This window comes from Channa argus, chromosome 16 (genome assembly GCF_033026475.1).
Source record: "Channa argus isolate prfri chromosome 16, Channa argus male v1.0, whole genome shotgun sequence".
In the NCBI taxonomy this organism is placed as follows: Eukaryota; Metazoa; Chordata; class Actinopteri; order Anabantiformes; family Channidae; genus Channa; species Channa argus.
The window spans coordinates 15,269,834-15,291,318 of record NC_090212.1 but is presented as its reverse complement, the minus strand read 5'-3'; the positions used below and the strand labels follow the sequence as shown (position 1 = coordinate 15,291,318).

Sequence of the window (21,485 nt, the reverse complement as noted above, 5' to 3'; positions counted from 1 at the left end):
TCCAGGCTTGGGACCTGCACCAAAGTTGCCCTTGGTGGCTGGGTGGGGCCACACCTGGTGGGGTAAGATTCAAACCCACTCCCTTCTCCATCCCAATGCTCTACCACTGAACCACCGGGCCCCCTGTCAAGGCCATACTTGATTAAGTTAAATATAGGATGCAGTGAATATGGATTTTGTTATTATTGGGCCTATAAAGTGTGTTCCAAGGTTTCCTGAATCAGTTGAATATAAAAAGCAATCTAGTTTATAGGCGATATATTTCTAACACATAATGCACAGCATACAGAAGAGCTTAGGCAGGTTCCTTTAAGGCAACTAAAATATATGCTGATGTTTCAAATTGGTGAAAAGCAGTTTAAAACAACTGACATGTAATGACACTATAGAATATTAAACTCATGATCCCACACTGTTGGCAAAGCTCATGATAATCAGCAGGTATCCTACTGAATAATTCGATATTTACTGTATATATCAATAACCATCATGAAGTGAGTTCTGTATGTTTTTTTCTTAATTCAGTGGCTCATGTCTATGTGAAAGCAAACTGTCAGAGGAACTTGCTGCAACCTTAAATTTCCTCTCATTGCAACCCCCCCGGTTTCCACTATATTAGTCACACCTCAACATGTAAACAGCAAACAACCATATTTTTTCATGTAAATTTTATTGCATCTTGAAAAAAATTATCAAAATCCAAGCTAACTGGCCTACTAACATTTTCCAATTAGCTTTAATCACAAAGTACAATCGAGGCAAAAGACAGTGTTGTTAATTTTGCAGATGTTAGAAACTAAAGTAAGATGAAAGCACATTCAAACCTTGTAGAAGCTAAAGACCTAAAACATCATCCCATATTTCATGTTCACTTCTCTGACTCTTTTATGAAATTCAGAAAAAAATGTTTGTCCATTTTTGGGTCCTCCCACCATGACCTCTTTATATGACCAGGTCTAGTCTATAATATATTCTATGAATATATTAGTCTATAATATATTCAATGAATTGTTTTAAAGTGACATGATAATAAACTCTGTTTATATACAGTTATCTACAGGGTAAATCTGACCAATGATCGTCTCTAATTTGAAATCCCTAAGTGGCCTCTCGTTTTGCTTTAACTCAAATTATATTAGTCTTTATTTTCCATTAGAATATTTTTAGAATGTTGGCTACACATCCACCTACAGATTAAATGTTACATGTAAAATTGTGGGTTTAAGTGGTGTTTAATCCAGGAGGTACATTTTTTTTTTTTAAATGTCATTGCAGGAGGAAAGAGTCCTGCTGCACATGTCTAATGCCTCACTAGTAATTGTATCTGTTCATCTGGTCATTGTTGCTGCATTAATCCTGTTACCCTTGTGTCTAAGTGTCTATGACTATCCCTTCAACTTTTTCCTGTGGAGTTCAACAGACCCCCTCTAGTCAGCATCTCGTTCACTCTTGGTATCAGATTGTCTTTAAAGTCCCACAGTCGGGTGTCCACATAGACTCAGCTCCCCTTGTATCGGGCCTCTGGTTGGGCAGTGAATGATATGACAGACCTCCGGTGGGACCTTGACCTTTTCTCCAGACATCTTAAGCACATCATGTACTGAGGTCTGCTCCACAAACCTGTGACATACATAAAAATTCCCACATAGTCAGTCATACATCGACTCAATACATTTATTACGATGTCAATTATTTGTTTGCTCAACATGGAAACAAAAGTTCACCTGCTGCTTTGAACTGAACTAAACTAACAGCTAGTTCAATATTAGTAAAACCAACTCAGTTAACTGAACTTTAAAAACAAAGACTTAAATCAATATGTTTAGTTGATTCAATTATTTAGTCACAGTCAGTCAAAATATTTTTCTTTCTTTATACATTTTGTCAACAATCAGTTCTTCACGTGAATAACTCCTTGCTGCAGCTGCTGAAGTCATTTTTTTTTACCAAAATTAGCACAAAGGCAACATCCAAGGCTGCTGGTAGTGTGTCTGGTAGTGACTTAATTCAACACTAACCTTTATCATTGTTACCATCATTTGTTTCATATTTTGAAAATAATAAATATAATATATTTTAAATATGTAAAGATGGTTTTCTTCAAACGACTGAATAGTTTAGAGTTAACAGTGCATGCTGGGAAGTCTGTTACTTTGTTTTTACTGTAAAACATCATTTACTGAGTTGAGTGAACTCTTGTCAGTTCATTCATTCAACTCATCATTTTGAAAGGGTCCTTTCATTCCACTAAATTATTCCAGAATATCTCTGGTCCAAGTTCCATATTCATCGGCACTATTGACTGAGCCTTGAGGACAGAAGCTAATATTCCTCCTGAGACATCATTAAATGGTATAAGAAGTCCTCCTACCGTGGCTGAACTATCATCTTGTAAGGGTGAAATAACTTTCTATCAGGCTCCTCCCTGTAGATGCGCTCCAGAATATTGTAGCCTGGGACCCCTTTCCAGTAAGGCAGGGGGCTTTTTTTACTTTGCTCAAATGGTTTCTTGGGAAAGACATGACTCTCTATCAGAAACACTCCTGCCTGCATGACATGGATTCCAGTTTGGTGGGCATAAAAATTTGTGAAGAAAAGAAAAGAAAGTCAAAACATGACAGATGCATTCAGGCGAAATGTGTAAATGCACACACACAATGACCTACATTTGGATGTTGCTGTTGGAGCATGTCCATCAGGCTCATCAGGTTGTTGTGTTGGTATGGCATTATTATCTCATCTATGTCATTCAGCAGGACATAGCGCGACCGATCCATGGATCTGTAAATGCACTCATTGAGTGTAGTCAGCTGGCCAAAGTAGTGCAAATCCCCTCCGTGCTGTGAGAAGAGCCAGCCAGAAGACGGCCTCAGATACTGATCAATGGGCCAAGGAACCACCTCCAAGAAGCCCCCGTGATTGTAGCTTCGCAATAGGCGGTCGAGGTCCGGACCACTGCTGGTGTTATAGACCACCACCCTGTTCACACCCAGCAACCTGGAGCAAGATGAGGCAAAGATTAAAATGCTTTACATTGATTTTGCCTTGCTTTGTTTTTCGCCATGCAGCTTACATGGAAACTACACCGGATACAGGGATACAGGGCTAAAAGCACGATCAGTGGCACTGTACAAGTTTCCTTTTTTTAATAAAACAAGGCAGTGCTACAGAAGCAAAGGCTTTTCCTTTTTCAAAGATGTTGGATTTGTTATGCCTCAATTCAACAACAAAGATAACAAAATGTTTTAATTTATATACATCATGACGCTTCATTATAATTCTTTGGATGAAAGGCCATAGCTCTAACTTAAAGGAAAACAGCTAGTATGACCAAAAAAAAGTGTTGAGCCAGGTTTGACTAGTAACTAGAGTGCTGTAGTGGTGCTTTTAGATCAAATCTGTTACTTTTGGATAGCAGGCAAATTTTCTTTTGTTTTTGTTTTTTTTTATGATAAAGTAATCAAACCTTCTTCTGGCTGTAACCTGATACTTCATCATATGAGAACACCGTTGAGCTTTCTGGGTACTTTTAAACAGAAAAACAACACAGCACTCATCAAACAAGTCTTTCTATTGTTCATTCTTTCAGCTTTGAATTACTTTCCTGTTGCTGCCTTACAGTATATTTACCTTGTAGTTCTGACATCCGCATCTATGTGAACTACTATGTTGTAATCCAAATAAAATTATTTGAAAATGATCTCTTCCTTCTTATGAGTCTTCTTCTACAAAAAACAATTCAACTTTTTCCCCATTGATTAATTTCATTTTTTTAAACTTTGTGGTGTTGCTGTTCTGACCTGTAAATCTCCAGAGTTTGTGCAAACTGAAGCACGTTGTTGTATTTGTCAAACAGTGTGGAAATGCAGACTGTGAAGTTAAAGTGAATCTTATTCTCCACTTTCATATTTTTGTTTCTTATCGGGAGCCAACTGTGGTTCAATGCCTTCACACCATAGGGCTGAGTCAGCAGAGTGACATGTGTAGCATCACAGTTAGAAGGAACTTGACACATGACATCTGTAGTGTCAAAGGGAAAACCAAAGTGGTCTGAGTGAGGTAAAATTGTTGTTGGAGTTGTAGTGGATAAGTGGCCTTCACAGCAGAAAACACAGTGAAGGGTTTGGATGGCGTCTCTTTTAAATATGCCGATGATCCGTATACTGAACCCATTCACTCTCTGGTCCGTGTAGGCCGATACCAGAAAATGATCTGTGTTGATGAGAGGGGTGATGGTCTGCTCAGACACCTGATAGGGACAAGTCTTTTGAGCCCCATGTGGCTTTGGAATCGACCAATTAGTCCCAGGTGATCTCACAAAGCTGATGAAGATGAAGATGAAGATGACGACAATAATGAAGAGCAGGAAGATCTTCCCTTTGTATGGTTGACTCTTGTGCATCCTGGCCAAGATGAGACAGACTGCCAACCTGAGACAGAATTAGAAATCACAGTAAGAACGAGACGAGGTGTGAATGTGATGTATTTAAAATGCACACACCTCTCTGAGTTCCTCTGGATGAACATAAGGGTTAAACCTCTGTCCTGTGCAGCACTTTACATGAACATATGTTCAATCTAATGTAAACCACTGCAGCACTGAAATTGTTGGACTCTTTCTAGACACAAAACCACATTGCTGCTCACAAATGCTCCCCTCTGCCCTTAGCCTAGCTTCCACTACTCTTTCCCACAACTTCACTGTGTCTCATCACATTTATTCTTCTGTAGTTGCCAAAGCTTTGCAAATCTCCTTTGTTCTTAAAAATAGGCACCAGTACACTTCTCCTCCAGTCTTCAGGCATCCTCTCACTCTCCAAGATCTTGTTAAACAAACTAGTCAGAAACTCAACTGCCACCTCTCCAAGACACTTCCATACCTTCTTGGGTATGTCATCAGGACCAACTGCCTTTCCACTCTTCATCCTCTTCAACATCCTCCTCACTACACTCTTACTCTTTTCTACTTCCTTCTACAGTTTCCAGTCACTGAGCCACCAGTGTTAATAATGTGGCTGAACGGTTTTTATCATGCGTTGACTTGTTAGGATCAATTCATTGTTGCTTTTTGTCTTTTCATTGAATGTTATATAAAAATGTAGCTTATCAAACACACGCTTTAATCATTATTAATTATTATTGGTCAATCCCCATGATGAATTGTCTCCATAAGGCATATACCACTGATGAATGATCTAATCCAGGAAGAAGACTGATGGAAATTCTCTGTGAGAATTTAGAGTTATTGTCCTCATGGGGATTGATGAAAATATGATTAATAATAAATGTCCTTTAAGAAAAAAGAATAACACAAATCTCCCACCTGGAAGCTTTACTCGGGCCAGTTTGGTTTAAATCCCATATTATTTCTCATACCCTGCACTGGCACAACAGTGATCTAGCATTTCAGTGTGATGGCTCACTTTCCATGTCTTTGTGCAGATGTAACAGGAAGTTGTTTAGTACATTTACTCAATACTTTAATATGAATAAAGTTTTACTTTATATTAAAATTTCTGAAGGAAATACTACAAATTAAAGAGATTAAAAGCCGATAAATAGGAGGCAGTGTTAAAGACTGACTTATCTATAACTCCAGTTTGGCTGACAGTAAGCCAATGAATGCAAAGTGCTACGTCCTTTTACATGGAACTAGTACGTTAAATGTAGCAATGCTACTTCCTCCATCACAGTCATACACAGCTGTAGCATAGCTTGCCGGCTGAACTGGTTGATCATCGCGCGTGTGTCCCCTGACTACAGACACAATGACAACCCCTTCAGTTAGCAGCAACCATTCAGATTGATATGAGCTGTACAAAAACAGTAAGACACTAATATCATCCTCCAACACCACATCTGATGAAAACATGCAACTTACCACAAACACAAGAATATTCTTCTCCTGATGCAGAGCTGAGGAACAACAGATGTAAAATTTACAAGCGCTCACATGCTCCCTGTCCATCAGATGTGGGCTCTCTTTACACTCATACCAGTGTTAACAGGTGACAACATCCAAGGCGTTGCCAGCTTTGTCTCTTTCCAGGGTGGAGCAAAGCCTGCTTGGAAAAAAAAATTGTTTGAATTTGTACAATTTACAAATGTGCTAGAGTAAAAGTATAAGTACCCACTGCAATTTCTACTTAAGTAAATAAGTACATGATTCATATTTTACCTAAAGTATTAAAGGTAAAAGTGCTTGACCATTTTTTTTTCTCTGTGCTTTTCTGTTGACCAGTGCTCCTTCTTGTTTGGTGGGGGTGGGGGTCCTTAACAAATTATTCATTCATTGTCACCTCAGTTTTATCAGACACTCTGCCCCTGGTAGGTTCTTCAATCTCTGCATTAGACCTCTGAAGCTCTGTTAGAGTGACCACAGGTTTCTTGGTCAACATAGCTGATCAAAGATTATCTTGCTTTTACTAGATGGCAACCTGGAACCATCCTAGTGGCTACTGGGCTCCCAATAACATTGAAGGCTTCAGAAGTGCACACCCTGGCTCCAGCATACGACTCTTCACCACTTTGTCCAATCAATTAAATTTCCCACAGGTGGAGTCCAGTAAAGTTTTAAACACATCTCAAAGATAATTAAAGTAATGTGAAGTAAAAAAAGCTAAGGCTTTTACTTTTGTAAGTGTTTGGGAGTTTTCTAAATTTGCAAAGATTCTTCAAACATGTTTACATTTTGTCGAGATGAAGTGAGTGTATTTCAGTTGAAATTTCAGTCAACAGAACCAGTACAATTACCTTTTAAACACGGGTGGATCTAAAACTTTTTCATTGCGGTAGCCAGACTGGGGTACAATTGTCAATTACGGTGGTGCATTTGGAAAATGATTTAAGATGTTTTAATATGGAATTTAAAGGATAATTTAGATTTTTTAATTTTATTTTAAATTTTAATTTAGATTAAAAAATATATATATTGCCCACAATAATCATCGGTAGTTCACCAGCCAAAATAAAAGGGAGGAATTGCATCATATGGTGCTACATTTTTTAAACAGTAGAATCACCAGTTTGGGAATAAAGAAATACACCCACTGGAATAGTGGCTCTGGCTGATGTATTTTTAATATTTTTTGGACAAAGGTCTTGGGCACAAGCGAACAAGTGAGTGCAGGCTGACAACCAAACTACTTTAGTTTGTGAGTGATGATTGTGGACAAACATTATGGTAAAACATGTACATTATTTAAAAAAAATAAGGGTCAGAAATCACTTTTGCAGAGAAGGTGGATTTTAACCACTAATGTGAACAGTTAATTAACCCATAATGATACATCAGCATTTTTCAAAACATATTTTTATATTATAACCATCAGGTGCTTTTAATGTTGTGGCCAATTGCTAGACTATATACCCCAATTGAGTAAATTTACTTAGTAACATAGTTACAACTGTTATTTACAGTAGAAAATAAAACAAAAACTTTATTTTTTGTACGACCCTGTAGTGAAGAGTATATTTCACACAATACAGGGTGGAATCTGGTGTGAATTGTTGCTGCAGCTGAGTAAACGGATCCCAGGGAAAACCACCTTGCCGCCTCACAACCCTTAAGAAACGTTTCAGCAGGGGGTGACTGAAAACAGACCTGTCTGCGAATCCCTCATGACATGAGGACATCGCAGCAGCATAGGTTTTCACATTGCTGAGGGATAAGCCTCAGTCCACGAGGGTCTGAAGAAAAGACAGAACCCGAGGAAGAGGACATGACACGCCCCTCTCAGAGCACCAGCGCTGAAAACATGACCACTTTGCTACATAAGAGGAAGTGGTGGATGCCGCCCTTGCACCCTGAATGGTGGCCACCACGCGGGGAGAAAACACCTGGTCGGCTAGGCGCTCCCTCTCCGGGGCCAGACCCACAGGCGCACAGGGGCCACTGGGCATTGCCTTTGGCTGCAAAAAGGCCCACCTCGGCTCTGCCAAACCTGCTCCAACCCCCCTGGACAAGCTCTGTGTGCAGCACCCATTCCCTGGGTCTGGTATTGTCCATGTGAACAAGGACTTGGCAATCCGAGAGCACCGGAGAAAAATGCTGAATAACTTTACACACAAAGAGCAGCTCCAGTGGTTATGTGGAGAGACATGCCTTCTGGCCAGGGAGCACCCACTGACTGAGAGAGGCATGTCCCGCCATCAGCTGGCCATCATGCCCAGCAGCCGCATGACTGAGTGAGCTGTGACAACGCGACGGGGAGTCAAACGATGGAGCATGGCGAGCAGCGTCTCTCTCCTCTCCTGGGAGAGGCGCGCCCGCGTAATCGGCACATCCAGCTCCTCGCCCAGGAAGATAATCGACTGAGCGGGGAGCGGTGAGCTTTTCCGCCAATTTATCGTGAATCCCAGACACGATAAATGAGTCACCAAATCCAGCATCTGCAGGAGAGCTTGCTCCCGGGACGGAGCGAGGAGAAGGTGATCGTCTAAATAGAACAGCACTCTCATGCCGGCGGCGCGCAGCGGAGCCAGTGCTGTCTCCAGACATTTGGTGAATGTACGTGGGGCGAGAGAATAGCCGAACGGTAGGCAGCTGTACTGGTACCGTACGCCCAGGATGGAGAAACGCAAAAACGTCCTGTGTTGCACGGCGATAGGAATGTGAAAATATGCGTCCTTTAGGTTCACCGAGGACAGCCAGTCTCCCCGGGCGCACGCTCCGGAGAACGGTGGCTGTCGTTAACATGTGGAAGCAGCGGACCGACATGAACTGATTCAGAAAAGAGAGATCCAGAATTGGTCTCATTTCCCCAGACTTCTTGGGAACCAGGAAGTAACGAGAGTAAAAACCCCGCTTTTCTTCCATCGGCGGGACCACGCTGATGGCCCGTTTCCCCAGGAAACCGGACAGCTATGACGCAAGAGCTGTCGTGTGGGCTGGGGATGAAAGCCGGGTTTCCAGGATCCCTCCGAAGTTCGGCGGGGATGTGGCAAACTGGAGAGAATAATTTTTCCGTATTATTCTGTCCATCCACTTGTCCAACACATAAAGTTTCATCCACTGATGGTAACGTTCCGACAACAGGTGTGACAGCAGACAGTGTTTGTTGTGAGTGGGAGACATGTGGGATGCGGACACTCCTGGGTGTGAAAACCCAGGGGTATTCTGGTTATAGGAATCTTTGCCCTCTAGGAGATGTTCGGTTTCATGGCAAAAACAAACAGAACAACCACATTTAGAACAAAGAACAAATAAATCACACATGCCCCCCCCAACCCGTCAGAATCTTCTCTGCTTCCGGGGAGGCTCGACCGGAGGGCGAGACCATGAACAAGCCAACTTGCGAGGCTTGGCAGATCTGCGACTTGATACTGCCACCTGGGGGGCAGGTGGAGGAGGTGGAGGAGCGGGCTGCACCGGAGCAGGTCGGCTCATCCCTTGAGCTCAGGACTGATGATAAGCAAGTATGCTTACCATCTTTTACAGTACTATGTTTGCATGCAAGGACAGCTAAGTCTGAAGGGAATTTCCTTAGCTTTGCTGGTATTTGGTCATAAACCAGTCAGTTGGACAGTGAATGTGTTTGCTACATTTCACTGCAATCTATCAAATAGATTTTTCAGTCTGGACCAAAGTACTGGAGCATCTGACAGATTGTCAACATGCTACTACAGTTTATGTCTGAAAGACACTGACACTCAGTGAACCTTTTTAAGCCTTTAAATGTCTTCGGTTAGTTGGTAATTCATCCCTAGACACAAATAATACACTAGTCCCCTGAAAAGATTTTTATATAAAATATACAGTACCTGAGCAGGCTGACATTGACATTGATTTCTCTCATATCATTACTTCTAAACGATTCAGCACTTTTGAAAACACTAATCCACTCTGATACAGATGTTGGTGTGGTTCCGCAGGGCAGCCAAAATGAAAGTACTACATTATTACATTTATTATTTCCTTGTTGAAACTCAAAGTAGTAGTTTTGGAACTTTTGTTGAACACTAACATATCTTGTTGACACAGAATGAGCCTTTTGTTTAGCATCTTTAGTTTTAGTCATTTGCAAAACCTTCAATATTCCCTCGTAGACTGATCTGAAATGCTATCGGGAAACAAACTAATTTTACTGTCACACTTTGTGCCCAAGTGATGTTATTGTGCTCCCGACACTAGAGTGTGAAATGGGTTAAAGATAAGAGAACACTGTAGACAGATCCCTCGTTATTATTCGGCACACCTAAACTTACAGGTCCTCTACTCTCAACAAAACACACCAAACAGCTGCTTAACTAACACGTAGCAAGAATTAATAATTAACAACAATTTAGTCTTCTGATTGTGTATTAAGTTTAGTCACAGGTTCAGCTCCTACCTTCAGTTACCAAGATATTTAACAAAATTTTAAGCTTACAGAAGCTAAAGTGCATCTTGGGAGTTGCAGTCAACATTTAGGATTTTTGGTAGATTTGTTCTTTGTTGACTTTTATATAAAACACGAACGAACCAACAAAACGAGGTATTTATTACCACAATTTCATGTTGATCGCAAGTTAACACATAAAAACAACTGTCAATATGATACTTACCAACTTACTCCACTTTATTCACCAAGAGGGCACAGGTACAGACCATCCAACAGGAAGTGGAAGGGTTCTAAACATCCTGCTTTATAGCATGGGGGTTAGCTGGGTTACACTACTGGGGAGTATCCTCCACCAATGGGCCCACGCTGATGTGTCCTGTGCTGGATAAAGATGCCCTTTAAGAAGAAATAAAACCACGTTAGCATCTGTACACCCACAGGATCCTTAATTTTTCACCTGTGACTGATGCGTTCACAAACAGCAACAACTACTTGTAACTCTCCTCGTACCATTCATTATTGGTACCTATTCAAAAAGTTGAACAAACTGTTCACCTGAAAAACATTCGCCTCGTACATGTGCGATGATAAACTAGATAGATGTGGGTGCGGCCATGTGTGTAGCCGTCCTCATAGTCCAGACACATAACGAAAGTCCAATGTCCAAGTACAGTCATGATTTTATGAGTCTATTGTGATAAAATTATCACCTTTGTTGATTTAATGCTGCGGTAGTGTTTATCATCTTGTTCCTTGCTATAGATTATTAACCATTAACTGGATTTCACGAGGTGCACAGATGAAATGAGATAATGTGGGACAAAATGAGGACACTGTGAAAGAGAGAAAACGGTAGAACAGATACCGTCCACTCTGCCCTAGAGATGGTTAACATCAAGTCCCTGACTCACTTACTATATTCAAATCATGTTGCTTACTGCAGGCCTAATTTCTACTGGTACAGTTATTACAGCAAATAATAAACATGTCATAGCTCAATGAATTATTGTATAAAAGTACTATTATATAAAACACATTTTGACTACATTTATGTACTGTCACACTTCTGTAATTCAAATCCAAAATGAAGCAAAGTCAAACTCAAAGAGATGAAATAAACTAGTAGTTTATTTCATCTCTTTGAGTTTGACTTTGCTTCATATATATATATATATATATGTGTGTGTTGAGGTCTGTACATCATATGTGCTCTTTACTCATTGTATACGGTAGTGTTACACCCAAAATGTTCTGTACCTTCTCATTACCTGTATTACGGTAAACACCTTTTAGGGATGAGAAGAAGAAAACTGTTGTCACGTTATGACTGACCGTGTCGGATGGACAGAGCCGACAAAGCTGTTCTTTTGCTAAATAAACGTTTCATCGTGTGACCAAAGAGACCAGAATGATTTTTACTTTATTTCCACATGCAGCATGAACGAAGTGTTCCTGCGCTCAACAGGTTATGGGCCCAGAGTGGAAGATAAGTGAACGTCTTAACAGTTTCTTTTACGGACATTTTTGGCGCGACGCATTACCCGCGATAAAGAAGCCGATTTAGCAAGAACAGAGAAACTGATAAAATGGCAAGTCGAGCGACCGGGATCACGACTCCCCAACTTTACTTCGACGGCACAGAAGCTAAGTATGAGCTTTGGGAAACAAGATTCCTAGGATATTTGCACGTGCTAAAGCTAAAAGACACTATCCTGAATGTGCCTGCTAATGCTAATGTTGAAGAACGATGGTCACGTACTGTAACCCCAGATTCTATGACTATGTTGCGCAGCCCTCTGGCTGTAGCATAATGAACCAATCCCTGCGCGCTCGCGCCAACTGAAGCAGTATAGTCCACGCCCACCGGTGAGTGGGCCAAAAAGTTGCTACTTTATCGCTCTCATGGTGTGCTCAATTACGTCCGCAATCACACCATAAGAGAGCGGCGACTGTAGCACTTATTCCCTCTAACTGACCATTTTCCTTCAGCCAGTAAGAGGTACTAGTGGGGCCCAAAAAGCCAGAGGGCTGCGCAACATAGTCATAGAATCTGGGGTTACAGTACGTAACCATCGTTCTATTTCCTATGTTGCTTGCCCTCTGGCTGTAGCATAATGAACCAAATGCTACAGCAGAATATAGTCCACGCCCCACTAGTGCCATACAGCAGCTAGGAGCAGTAAACAGAACCCTGCTTCACAGCTGGACCGACCTGAACTGTGACAAAAACACAAGGGGGGGGGGAATCACAGCTGTGAACACACCGGCAGGCAGTGGGAGAGCATTCAATAAGCCCACTGAGGGCCTGGGGACCGAGATGGAGAGACAAGACATACTAACCGACACCAGAGTGTGCACTCTGGGGTGCAGAAAGCACAGAACTGGAAAGTGAGGGGCGTGAAACGTCTCGAAGATAAAACCGGACGAAAGAGCAGGTGGAGGACCATGATGCCGCCAGGCAGATGTCTTCCACCGACACCCCTCTGAGCAATGCCACAGAGGAAGCTATTCCTCTAGTGGAGTGTGCACGGATTCCCTCTGGTGGCTGGGCCCCAGAGGACTCATATGCTTGAAAAATGGCTTCACACAGCCAGTGGGACAGGCGCTGAGCGGAAAGAGGAAGCCCGGCAGAGCCTTCCCTGTAGTGCACGAAAAGGCGCTCGGAACGGCGTATAGTAGACGTGCGCTCCACATAGTAGGACAAAGCACGCACTGGGCACAGCAGATGAGAGGAGGCATCCTCCTCAGAAGTGTGAGGAGGAGTGCAGAAACCTTCCAAGGTTATGACTCTCGACCTAAAAGAACTGGTAATGCACTTGGGCATGAATGCAGGATTAGGGCGGAGAACAGCCAGACTGAGATCCCCACGAATTGAAAGACACTCCGGGGAGACTGACAGGGCAGAGAGGTCACTCACTCTTTTCATAGAGGTGAGAGCCAAGAGAAGCGCCGTCTTCCATGACAGGAGCCTGAGGGGAACCTGTTCCAGCGGCTCAAACGGAGAAACCACCAAGGCACCCCTTGAGAAACGTTTCAGCAAGGGGTGACTGAAGACAGACCTGTCTCCGAACCCCTCATGACATGAGGAGATCGCAGCAGCATAGGTCTTCACAGTGCTGAGGGATAAGCCTCTGTCCAAGAGGGTCTGAAGAAAAGACAGAACCCGAGGAAGAGGACATGAAGAGGCAGACACGCCCCTCTCAGAGCACCAGCGCTGAAAGGATGACCACTTGGCTACATAGGAGGAAGTGGTGGATGCTGCCCTCGCACCTTGAATGGTGGCCACCACGCGGGGTGAAAACCCCTGGTCGGCTAGGCGCTTCCTCTCAGGGGCCAGACCCACAGGCGCTGGAGCAGAACTGGGGGACTGCGGATCATCCCGTTGGCCTGAGACAATGCGTCCAAACGCCACGGGAGCTCCCAGGTCGGGCCTGCCAGCATTTGGCAGGAGTGCCGGGAACCACGGTGCCCCCACTCGCCTTGGGGCCACAAGGATGACGGTGAGATACTCCTCTCTCACACGGTCTAGTAACCGGGGAATCAGAGGAACAGGCGGAAATGCATAAAGGAGCCGCCTGGGCCAAGGGCAATGGGAGAATGCATCCACCCCAAGGGGGGGGGAATCTCGAGCTCGGAGGGAGAACCAAAGGGGGCACTGGGCATTGCCTTTGGCTGCAAAAAGGTCCACCTCGGCTCTGCCAAACCTGCTCCAAACCTCTTGGACCAGCTCTGTGTGCAGCACCCATTCCCCGGGGCGGGGCCCCCCCCCGAGACATAGTGTCCGCGGCAGTGTTCAGAACGCCGGGGATGTACACAGCTCTGATGGAGCGGAGATGCGAGTGCGCCCACAGCAGCAGTCTCCTGGCGATGCTGAGGAGCCGTGATGATCTCACGCCACCCTGACGGTTGATATAGGAAGCCGTCGTCGTATTGTCCGTGTGAACAAGGACGTGGCAATCCAAGAGCACCGGAGCAAAATGCTGAAGAACGTTCCACACAGAGAGCAGCTCCAGCGCGTTTATGTGGAGAGACATGCCCTCTGGCCAGGGAACACCCACTGACTGAGAGAGGCAAGTCCCGCCCCATCTCAACAGCGAAGCGTCTGTGAACACCGAGACGTGTGATGAGGGGCGGCCGAGGGGTACGCCGTCTAACATGACGCGAGGTCCCCTCCAATAGGCTAGATCCGGACCCACTGATGGGGGAATCATGACCAAACGTCTGCGATGACGTACAGGATCGAGCTGCAGGCGAGAGAACCAGTGCTGCAGTCGTCTCATGTGTAGGAGGCCGAGGGGAACCACCGAGAGAGCCGCGGCCATCATGCCCAGCAGTCGCATGACTGAGTGGACTGTGACAACGCGACGGGGAGTCAAACGGTGGAGCATGGCGAGCAGCGTCTCTCTCCTCTCCTGGGAGAGGCGCGCCCGCATGATCGGCACATCCAGCTCCACGCCCAGGAAGATAATCGACTGAGCCGGGAACGGTGAGCTTTTCCGCCAATTTATCGTGAAACCCAGAGACGATAAATGAGTCACCAAATCCACCATCTGCAGGAGAGCTTGTTCCCGGGACGGAGCGAGGAGAAGGAGATCGTCTAAATAGAACAGCACTCTCATGCCGGCAGCGCGCAGCGGAGCCAGTGCTGTCTCCAGACATTTGGAGAATGTGCGTGGGGCGAGAGAATAGCCGAACGGTAGGCAGTTGTACTGGTACCGTACGCCCAGGAAGGAGAAACGCAGAAACTTCCTGTGTTGCATGGCGACAGGAATGTGAAAATATGCGTCCTTTAGGTCCACCGAGGACAACCAGTCTCCCGGGCGCATGCTCCGGAGAACTGAGGCTGTCGTTAACATGTGGAAGCGGCGGACCACCATGAACTGATTGAGAAAAGAGAGATCCAGAATTGGCCTCATTTCCCCCGACTTCTTTGGAACCAGGAAGTAACGAGAGTAGAAACCCTGGTTTTCTTCCATCGGTGGGACCACGCTGATGGCCCGTTTCCCCAGGAGATCGGACAGCTCTGACGCAAGAGCTGTCGTGTGGGCTGGGGATGAAAGCCGGGTTTCCAGGACCCCCGCGAAGCTCGGCGGGGGTGTGGCAAACTGGAGAGAATAACCCTTGCGAATTATTCTGTCCATCCACTTGTCCAACACACACAGTTGCGTCCACTGATGGTAACGCTCCGACAGTGGGTGTGACAGCAGACAGTGTTCGTCTGCTATATTGGCAGCCAGCCAACGTTCGGCCCTCTCCGCCGCTGCTCGGGGAGTTAAAGACCGGGCAGCCCATGGGGGGCCCTCTGTGAAAGGGACGCGGGGAGGACGGGAGGGGCTGGCTGTCCGTCGGGGAAGCCCCAGCCGTAGCCGAATAGCTAGGCGGGCGCGCCCCCGAGGGCTCATAAACAGACGTTCCCCTACCGCTAGCAAGTGTATCAGCGGGGAGGGACGTTGTATGGAGCTCAGAAGATAAAGTGTGCTGCTTAGCAGAAACTAGCCGGCTCGTAAAGTTAGCACGGCGGCTAACAACGAGCGGGCTGTTGTGAGTGGGGGACATGTGGGATGCGGACACCACTGGGTGTGGAAACCCAGGGGTATTCTGGTTATAGGAATCTTTGCCCTCTAGGAGATGTTCAGTTTTATTGCAAAAACAAACAGAACAACCACATTTGGAACAAAGAACAATCGAATCACACATGTCCCCCCAACCCGTCAAAATCTTCTCTGCTTCCGGGGAGGCTCCACCGGAGGGCGAGACCAGGAGCAAGCCAACTTGCGAGGCTTGGAAGATCTGCGACTTGGTGCTGCCGCCTGGGGGGCAGGTGGAGGAGGTGGAGGAGCGGGCTGCACCGGAGCAGGTCGCGAAGCGGCTGCCGCTGATGAAGCGGGGCGCCTTTGTCTGTGAGAAAGCTCACGGCGGTCCAGCCAGTGACCGGCGGAGCGAGAGGGAGCTGTGACATGGCGATGAATCTTTTCCGCTTCTTCCGAAGCCGTCTGCATCTCTCTAACAAGGTGCTGGAAATGGGGACCAAACAGACCATCAGGGCTGATGGGTCCTTCCAGCATATCCTTTCTAACAGCCTCTGGGATGGAGGAAAGATGGAGCCAGACGTTCCTCGCGATCATGGTTTGCCATGCCGAGATGCACGCCGAAGCGATCGCTATCGGGGCGCACAAGGCGAGGATGGCGCTGGAAAACTTGCTGATCTCTTCAGCGTACTTGTCGGGAAGAGCATCAGGTAGGAGAGCCAGATCAGAAATGGAAAGATGTTATTAGCTGCCGCTGCCGACTGAAACGCACACTGATGTGAGCGGTCAGCGAGGCGAGCTGTCAATGCATCTTTAGGAGAGGGTGGAGCGGGGCGTCGGCCGGCTCTGAGATTGCACTTGACTCCAAAAAGAGCGGCGAGGCTAGGTTCCAGCGTTGGGACTGGCGGAAACCCGTCATCCGTGAGACCTTTCACCTTGGTGATAGATGCAAAGGTAGAAACTGGAGCTTTAAGCTTCGCCGGCTCGCTGGCAGGGCCGTGCACATAGGCGGCTACCGTGGGGAATAGCGGCCAGGTAGGAACAGGCCGGGACGCTCGCCCGGGGTTATAGCGGCCAAAGGCGGCTTCCTGGGGTGGCGACGCGGCATCCTCCGGCACAGAAAGATCACCACGAGCGCTGGCGATCTTGATGCTGTCCGGAAGCTCTTGTAGTAGCTGCACCATGGCGGGAAGCGGTGTTGATGATTGAGAGCTACGACGTAGAGCGTAGCTCGGAGGGCGCTGCTCCAGCCCCGCAGGTGGAGGGGGGGGAGCAGGGGGGAGCCTGAAGATGAGCCGTGAGACGCGGAGGCGGAGTCGTCAGACCCCGGCTCCTGCAAATGGTGCTCAGTGAGAAGGTGGTCAGGAGGCTCAATGTCAAGAACATCGCTAAGAAGCCAATACTGCTCCGGATTTTCAGAAAAGAAATCCGCCCGGGAGCGTAGGGTGTCCTCAGGCAGAAGCCTGCAGAACATGCAGGAAGCCCGCTCAGTAAGAGCGAGGCCCGCGTGTTCCGCCCCCAAGCAGCCAAGGCAGCGGGGGTGAAGGTCACCGGGTTCAATGTAACCAACTTGACAAACTCCGCAGATCCTGACGCCGCCTTTCTTCGCTTTGCTCCCGCCGTCATCATCGCCGCCGGTGCTGCCGCTGCGTCGCTTATCTTTACTGGACATATTTGCTCTTTAGTTAAGGAATAGCTCTTAGCTGGCACAAGGCTGAAGGAAAAAAAGGGAATAAGTGCTACAGTCGCCGCTCTCTTATGGTGTGATTGCGGACGTAATTGAGCACACCATGAGAGCGATAAAGTAGCAACTTTTTGGCCCACTCACCGGTGGGCGTGGACTATACTGCTTCAGTTGGCGCGAGCGCGCAGGGATTGGTTCATTATGCTACAGCCAGAGGGCAAGCAACATAGGAAATAGAACTAGCCGAAGACGCACAAAAAAATGCAGATTGCTATGCTGAGCTAATAAGGCTAATAGACGACAGAAGCCTCTCGCTGATAAGGCATGAAGCCAGTGATGATGGTAGAGGAGCCCTGAAGATATTAAAGGAACATTATTGTGGAAAAAGCAAGCCATGGATAATAAACATGTACACATCTCTAACTAATTTAAGAATGGCAGAAACCGAGAGTTTTACAGACTACATTATAACGGCAGAGAACATTATTACAGCTCTGACAAATGCTGGCGAGCCATTGAGTGACGGTCTAATTCTAGCTATGATCCTAGGCGGGCTCCCAGACTCCTTCAAACCACTAGCTGTCCATGTGACACAAAATGAGGACAATGTCACTTTTGCAGACTTTAAGAGAAGATTACGAGTTTACGAAGAGTCAGAAAAAATGAGAATAACGGGGACAACAGATAATGTAATGAAAACACTACAAGGAAGAGTTAATACTAAATCACACAACAGGAAAGATGAAGACATAAATGTAACCTGTTACAAATGTGGAACGAAAGGACACAAAGCAAGAGAGTGTTCCAGAAAAGTGTGGTGTAATCACTGTAAAAGCAACACACACACAGAATCTATTTGCAAGAAAAAGGGAGAACGCGATGATCTCAGAAAGATTGCAGAGAACCCAAAGATGGATAAAGACCACCTCTTCAAGGCTAAGCACTCAAAGAAGGAGAAACCAGCAGGTACGAAAAACTTAAAAGGCATCATGGTGGACACAGGAGCGACATCCCACATTATCAACGACATAAGAAAGTTCATCAACTTCGACTCTTCATTCCAACCGGAAAGATATCTTCTCAGTAGTGAAAGCAACAAATGGAGGAGCGACTATTACTTTCAAAAGGGAGGACAATCACTTGATTACCAAAGATGGCAGCAGGTTTGACATTCATGAGACAGGAAATTTGTACTACTTGCCAACCGTAGAAGAGAATGTTGACCAATGCAATATATGTCATGATATTCAAACCTGGCATGAAATTCTAGGTCATTGCAATTACGATGATATACAAAAACTACAAGGTGTAGTGAGAGGAATGGGGATGAAGGGAAACACAAAGCCAGACAAGCTATGTGAAGTGTGCACTCAAGGAAAATTCAGTCAGACGAGAAATAGGGAGCCAGATATAAAGGCAAAGAAACCCTTAGAGCTAGTCCACACTGATTTAACTGGCCCCATGCCAACACCAACTGTTGAAGGGTACAGATATGCTCAGTCCTTCACAGATGACTATTCAGGTACTATATTGGTGTATTTCCTAAGATCCAAAAGTGATACAGTAAAAGCCACAGAAAAATTCCTGGCAGACATAGCACCATATGGAGAAGTAAAATGCATCCGTTCGGATAATGGCACTGAGTTTACAAGCCGAGACCTTCAAACATTGCTAACAAAGAACAGGATAAGGCAAGAAACATCTGCACCATACTCACCTCATCAAAACGGCACTGCAGAGAGGAGTTGGAGAACTCTATATGAGATGAGTAGATGCTTACTCATAGAGAGTGGATTACCCAATAAGTTATGGAACTATGCCATGCAAACTTCAGCGTACGTGAGGAACAGGTGCTACAATAGGTACACAAAGAAAACAGCATACGAGTTGTTCACAGGCAAGAAGCCAAATTTATCCAAGATGCAAAAATTTGGATCTATATGTTTTGCTTACAAGCAAGAGAGTGGAAAATTAGACTCCAGATGTGATCATGGTATTTTCATTGGCTATGATAAAAACAGCCCGGCTTACTTAGTGTACTACCCAGACAGAGAAAAGATTCAGAAGCACAGGTTGGTGAAATTTACAACTAAAGCGACCGAAGAGAAGGAAACACAAACTTCTGAATCGCACACAGGGTATGAGAATGTGTATCCTGTGGTTCAAAACCAAGAGAGAAATGATGTAATGGTGGAAAAAGATGGAAAGGATGTTCATGAAGTTTTACCTGAACAAAGTGATCCCACATTCCCAGATAAACACACAGAAATGATCAGAAGAAACCCACCAAGAACTAGGAGGAAACCAACACATCTATTGGAATTTGAGACCGAGTACTCAGGGGACAATCTTAAAATGTGTGTTGACTTTTGTTACAGAATGATATGTAACATACCCCAGAACTATGAGGAGGCCATATCATCAACCGACTCACAGCAGTGGAAAAGAGCTATGGACGAGGAGATGAGTTCGTTGGAAGAGAACAAAACCTTCACACTCACACAGCTACCACCAGGGAAAAGGACAGTGGGAGGTAGATGGGTCTACGCAATAAAAACGGACATTGATGGACGTGAAAAGTACAAGGCAAGGTTCGTAGCGAAAGGCTACAGTCAGAAACCAGGAACTGACTATGAGGAGACATTTTCACCCACAGCTGATATGACAAGTGTAAGAGTGGTCATGCAGAAGGCAGTTCAAGAAAACAGATGGATGTTAAAACTGCCTACCTACATGCACCAATTGACTGTGAAATATACATTGAACAACCAGAAGGCTACGAAAAAAGGTCAAAAACAGGTGACAAACTTGTATGTAAATTACAGAAATCACTTTATGGTCTCAAACAATCAGGGAGAAATTGGAATGTTATGTTACACACTTGCTTAGTGGAAAACAACTTTAGACAGAATCCAGCTGACAACTGTGTATACACAAGGGAGAACAATAATGGTAAGGTGATCTTAATAATATGGGTAGATGATCTGATCATAGCAGCAGACAGTGAAAGCATACTGAAAGATGTAAAGAAGATGCTCACTGAAAAATTCAAAATGAAAGACATGGGAAAGCTGAAACACTTCTTAGGGATCGATTTTGAACAGACAGAAGGAAGAGTAAAGATGTCACAAGAAAAATATGTGTCAAAAATACTGAACAGGTTTAACATGCAAGACTGTAAACCTAGGGAAACTCCATGTGAACTAAAACTAGACTTCACAGAAAATGCAAAGAAAATGAATAACCCAAGAATGTACAGGGAGGCAGTGGGAAGCTTAATCTACCTGTCCACTTGCACCCGACCAGATCTGAGTTTTGTGGTCAGTAAACTGTCACAACATTTTGCTGAACCAACAGAAGCCAACTGGAACACAGTGAAGCATGTGTTCAGATATCTTAAGGGTACAGAAAAACAAGGTTTGTACTTTAAGAGAAAGACGGGAAAATTGGGTCTAATAGTGTACAGTGATGCTGACTGGGCATCAGACACTACGGACAGACGCAGTACATCAGGTTATTGTATCAGTCTAAGCAAAAACAGTGGTCTGATTGCATGGAAGACAAGGAAACAACCAACAGTAGCACTGTCTACTTGTGAGGCAGAATATGTGTCCTTAGCATCAGCTATACAGGAAAGCATCTATCTGGAACAACTACTCACAGGGATTGATTCGTATGAATATACAAGCACCATAAGGTTTAAACACATTGACATCAAGTACCACTTTATGAGGGAAACTGTCAACAGTGGCAGAGTCAATCTAGAATATTGCCCAAGTGAAAAGATGGTTGCTGACATAATGACAAAACCAGCCACTAAACTGAAATTGTCTATGTTTACTGAAGACATGTTTGGTACTTAAGAATGTCTATAATGTACCATATGATCAAGACAATATAATAGTCTTGAGATGTTTGTGCATAAGTGTTAAGTTGATGAGCTAAGAGCGA

The 21,485-nt window shown here is 45.0% G+C and overlaps 2 protein-coding genes and 1 pseudogene across 5 annotated transcripts in view; all 3 read right to left on the bottom strand.

The window, feature by feature from the left end:
• Positions 1-1,072: 1,072 nt before the first annotated feature.
• Positions 1,073-21,485, bottom strand: part of LOC137100939 (uncharacterized) — a 29,449-nt gene continuing 9,036 nt past the window's right edge. The window contains exon 6 of the transcript XR_010910967.1: positions 1,073-1,307. The gene's annotated coding sequence lies outside the window, so the exon portion shown is untranslated. The remainder of the gene's footprint in view (positions 1,308-21,485) is intronic.
• On the bottom strand, positions 1,192-10,968 carry LOC137100940 (beta-1,4-galactosyltransferase galt-1-like). Of its 4 annotated transcripts, XM_067478639.1 has the most exons (8): positions 10,878-10,968; positions 10,546-10,718; positions 5,997-6,062; positions 5,882-5,916; positions 3,801-4,430; positions 2,667-2,997; positions 2,372-2,547; positions 1,192-1,620 (listed from the first exon to the last, which is right to left on the bottom strand). In XM_067478639.1, exons 5-8 carry the CDS (start codon positions 4,400-4,402, stop codon positions 1,467-1,469), a joined length of 1,263 nt encoding a protein of 420 aa, XP_067334740.1. In that variant the 5' UTR covers positions 4,403-4,430; positions 5,882-5,916; positions 5,997-6,062; positions 10,546-10,718; positions 10,878-10,968; the 3' UTR covers positions 1,192-1,466. The 4 variants fall into 4 exon arrangements, with proteins under 4 accessions (XP_067334740.1, XP_067334739.1, XP_067334738.1 ...); XM_067478638.1 differs by having other exon boundaries at positions 5,882-6,065; XM_067478637.1 differs by having other exon boundaries at positions 5,882-6,062; positions 10,833-10,879.
• On the bottom strand, positions 12,466-15,832 carry LOC137100937 (uncharacterized; annotated as a pseudogene).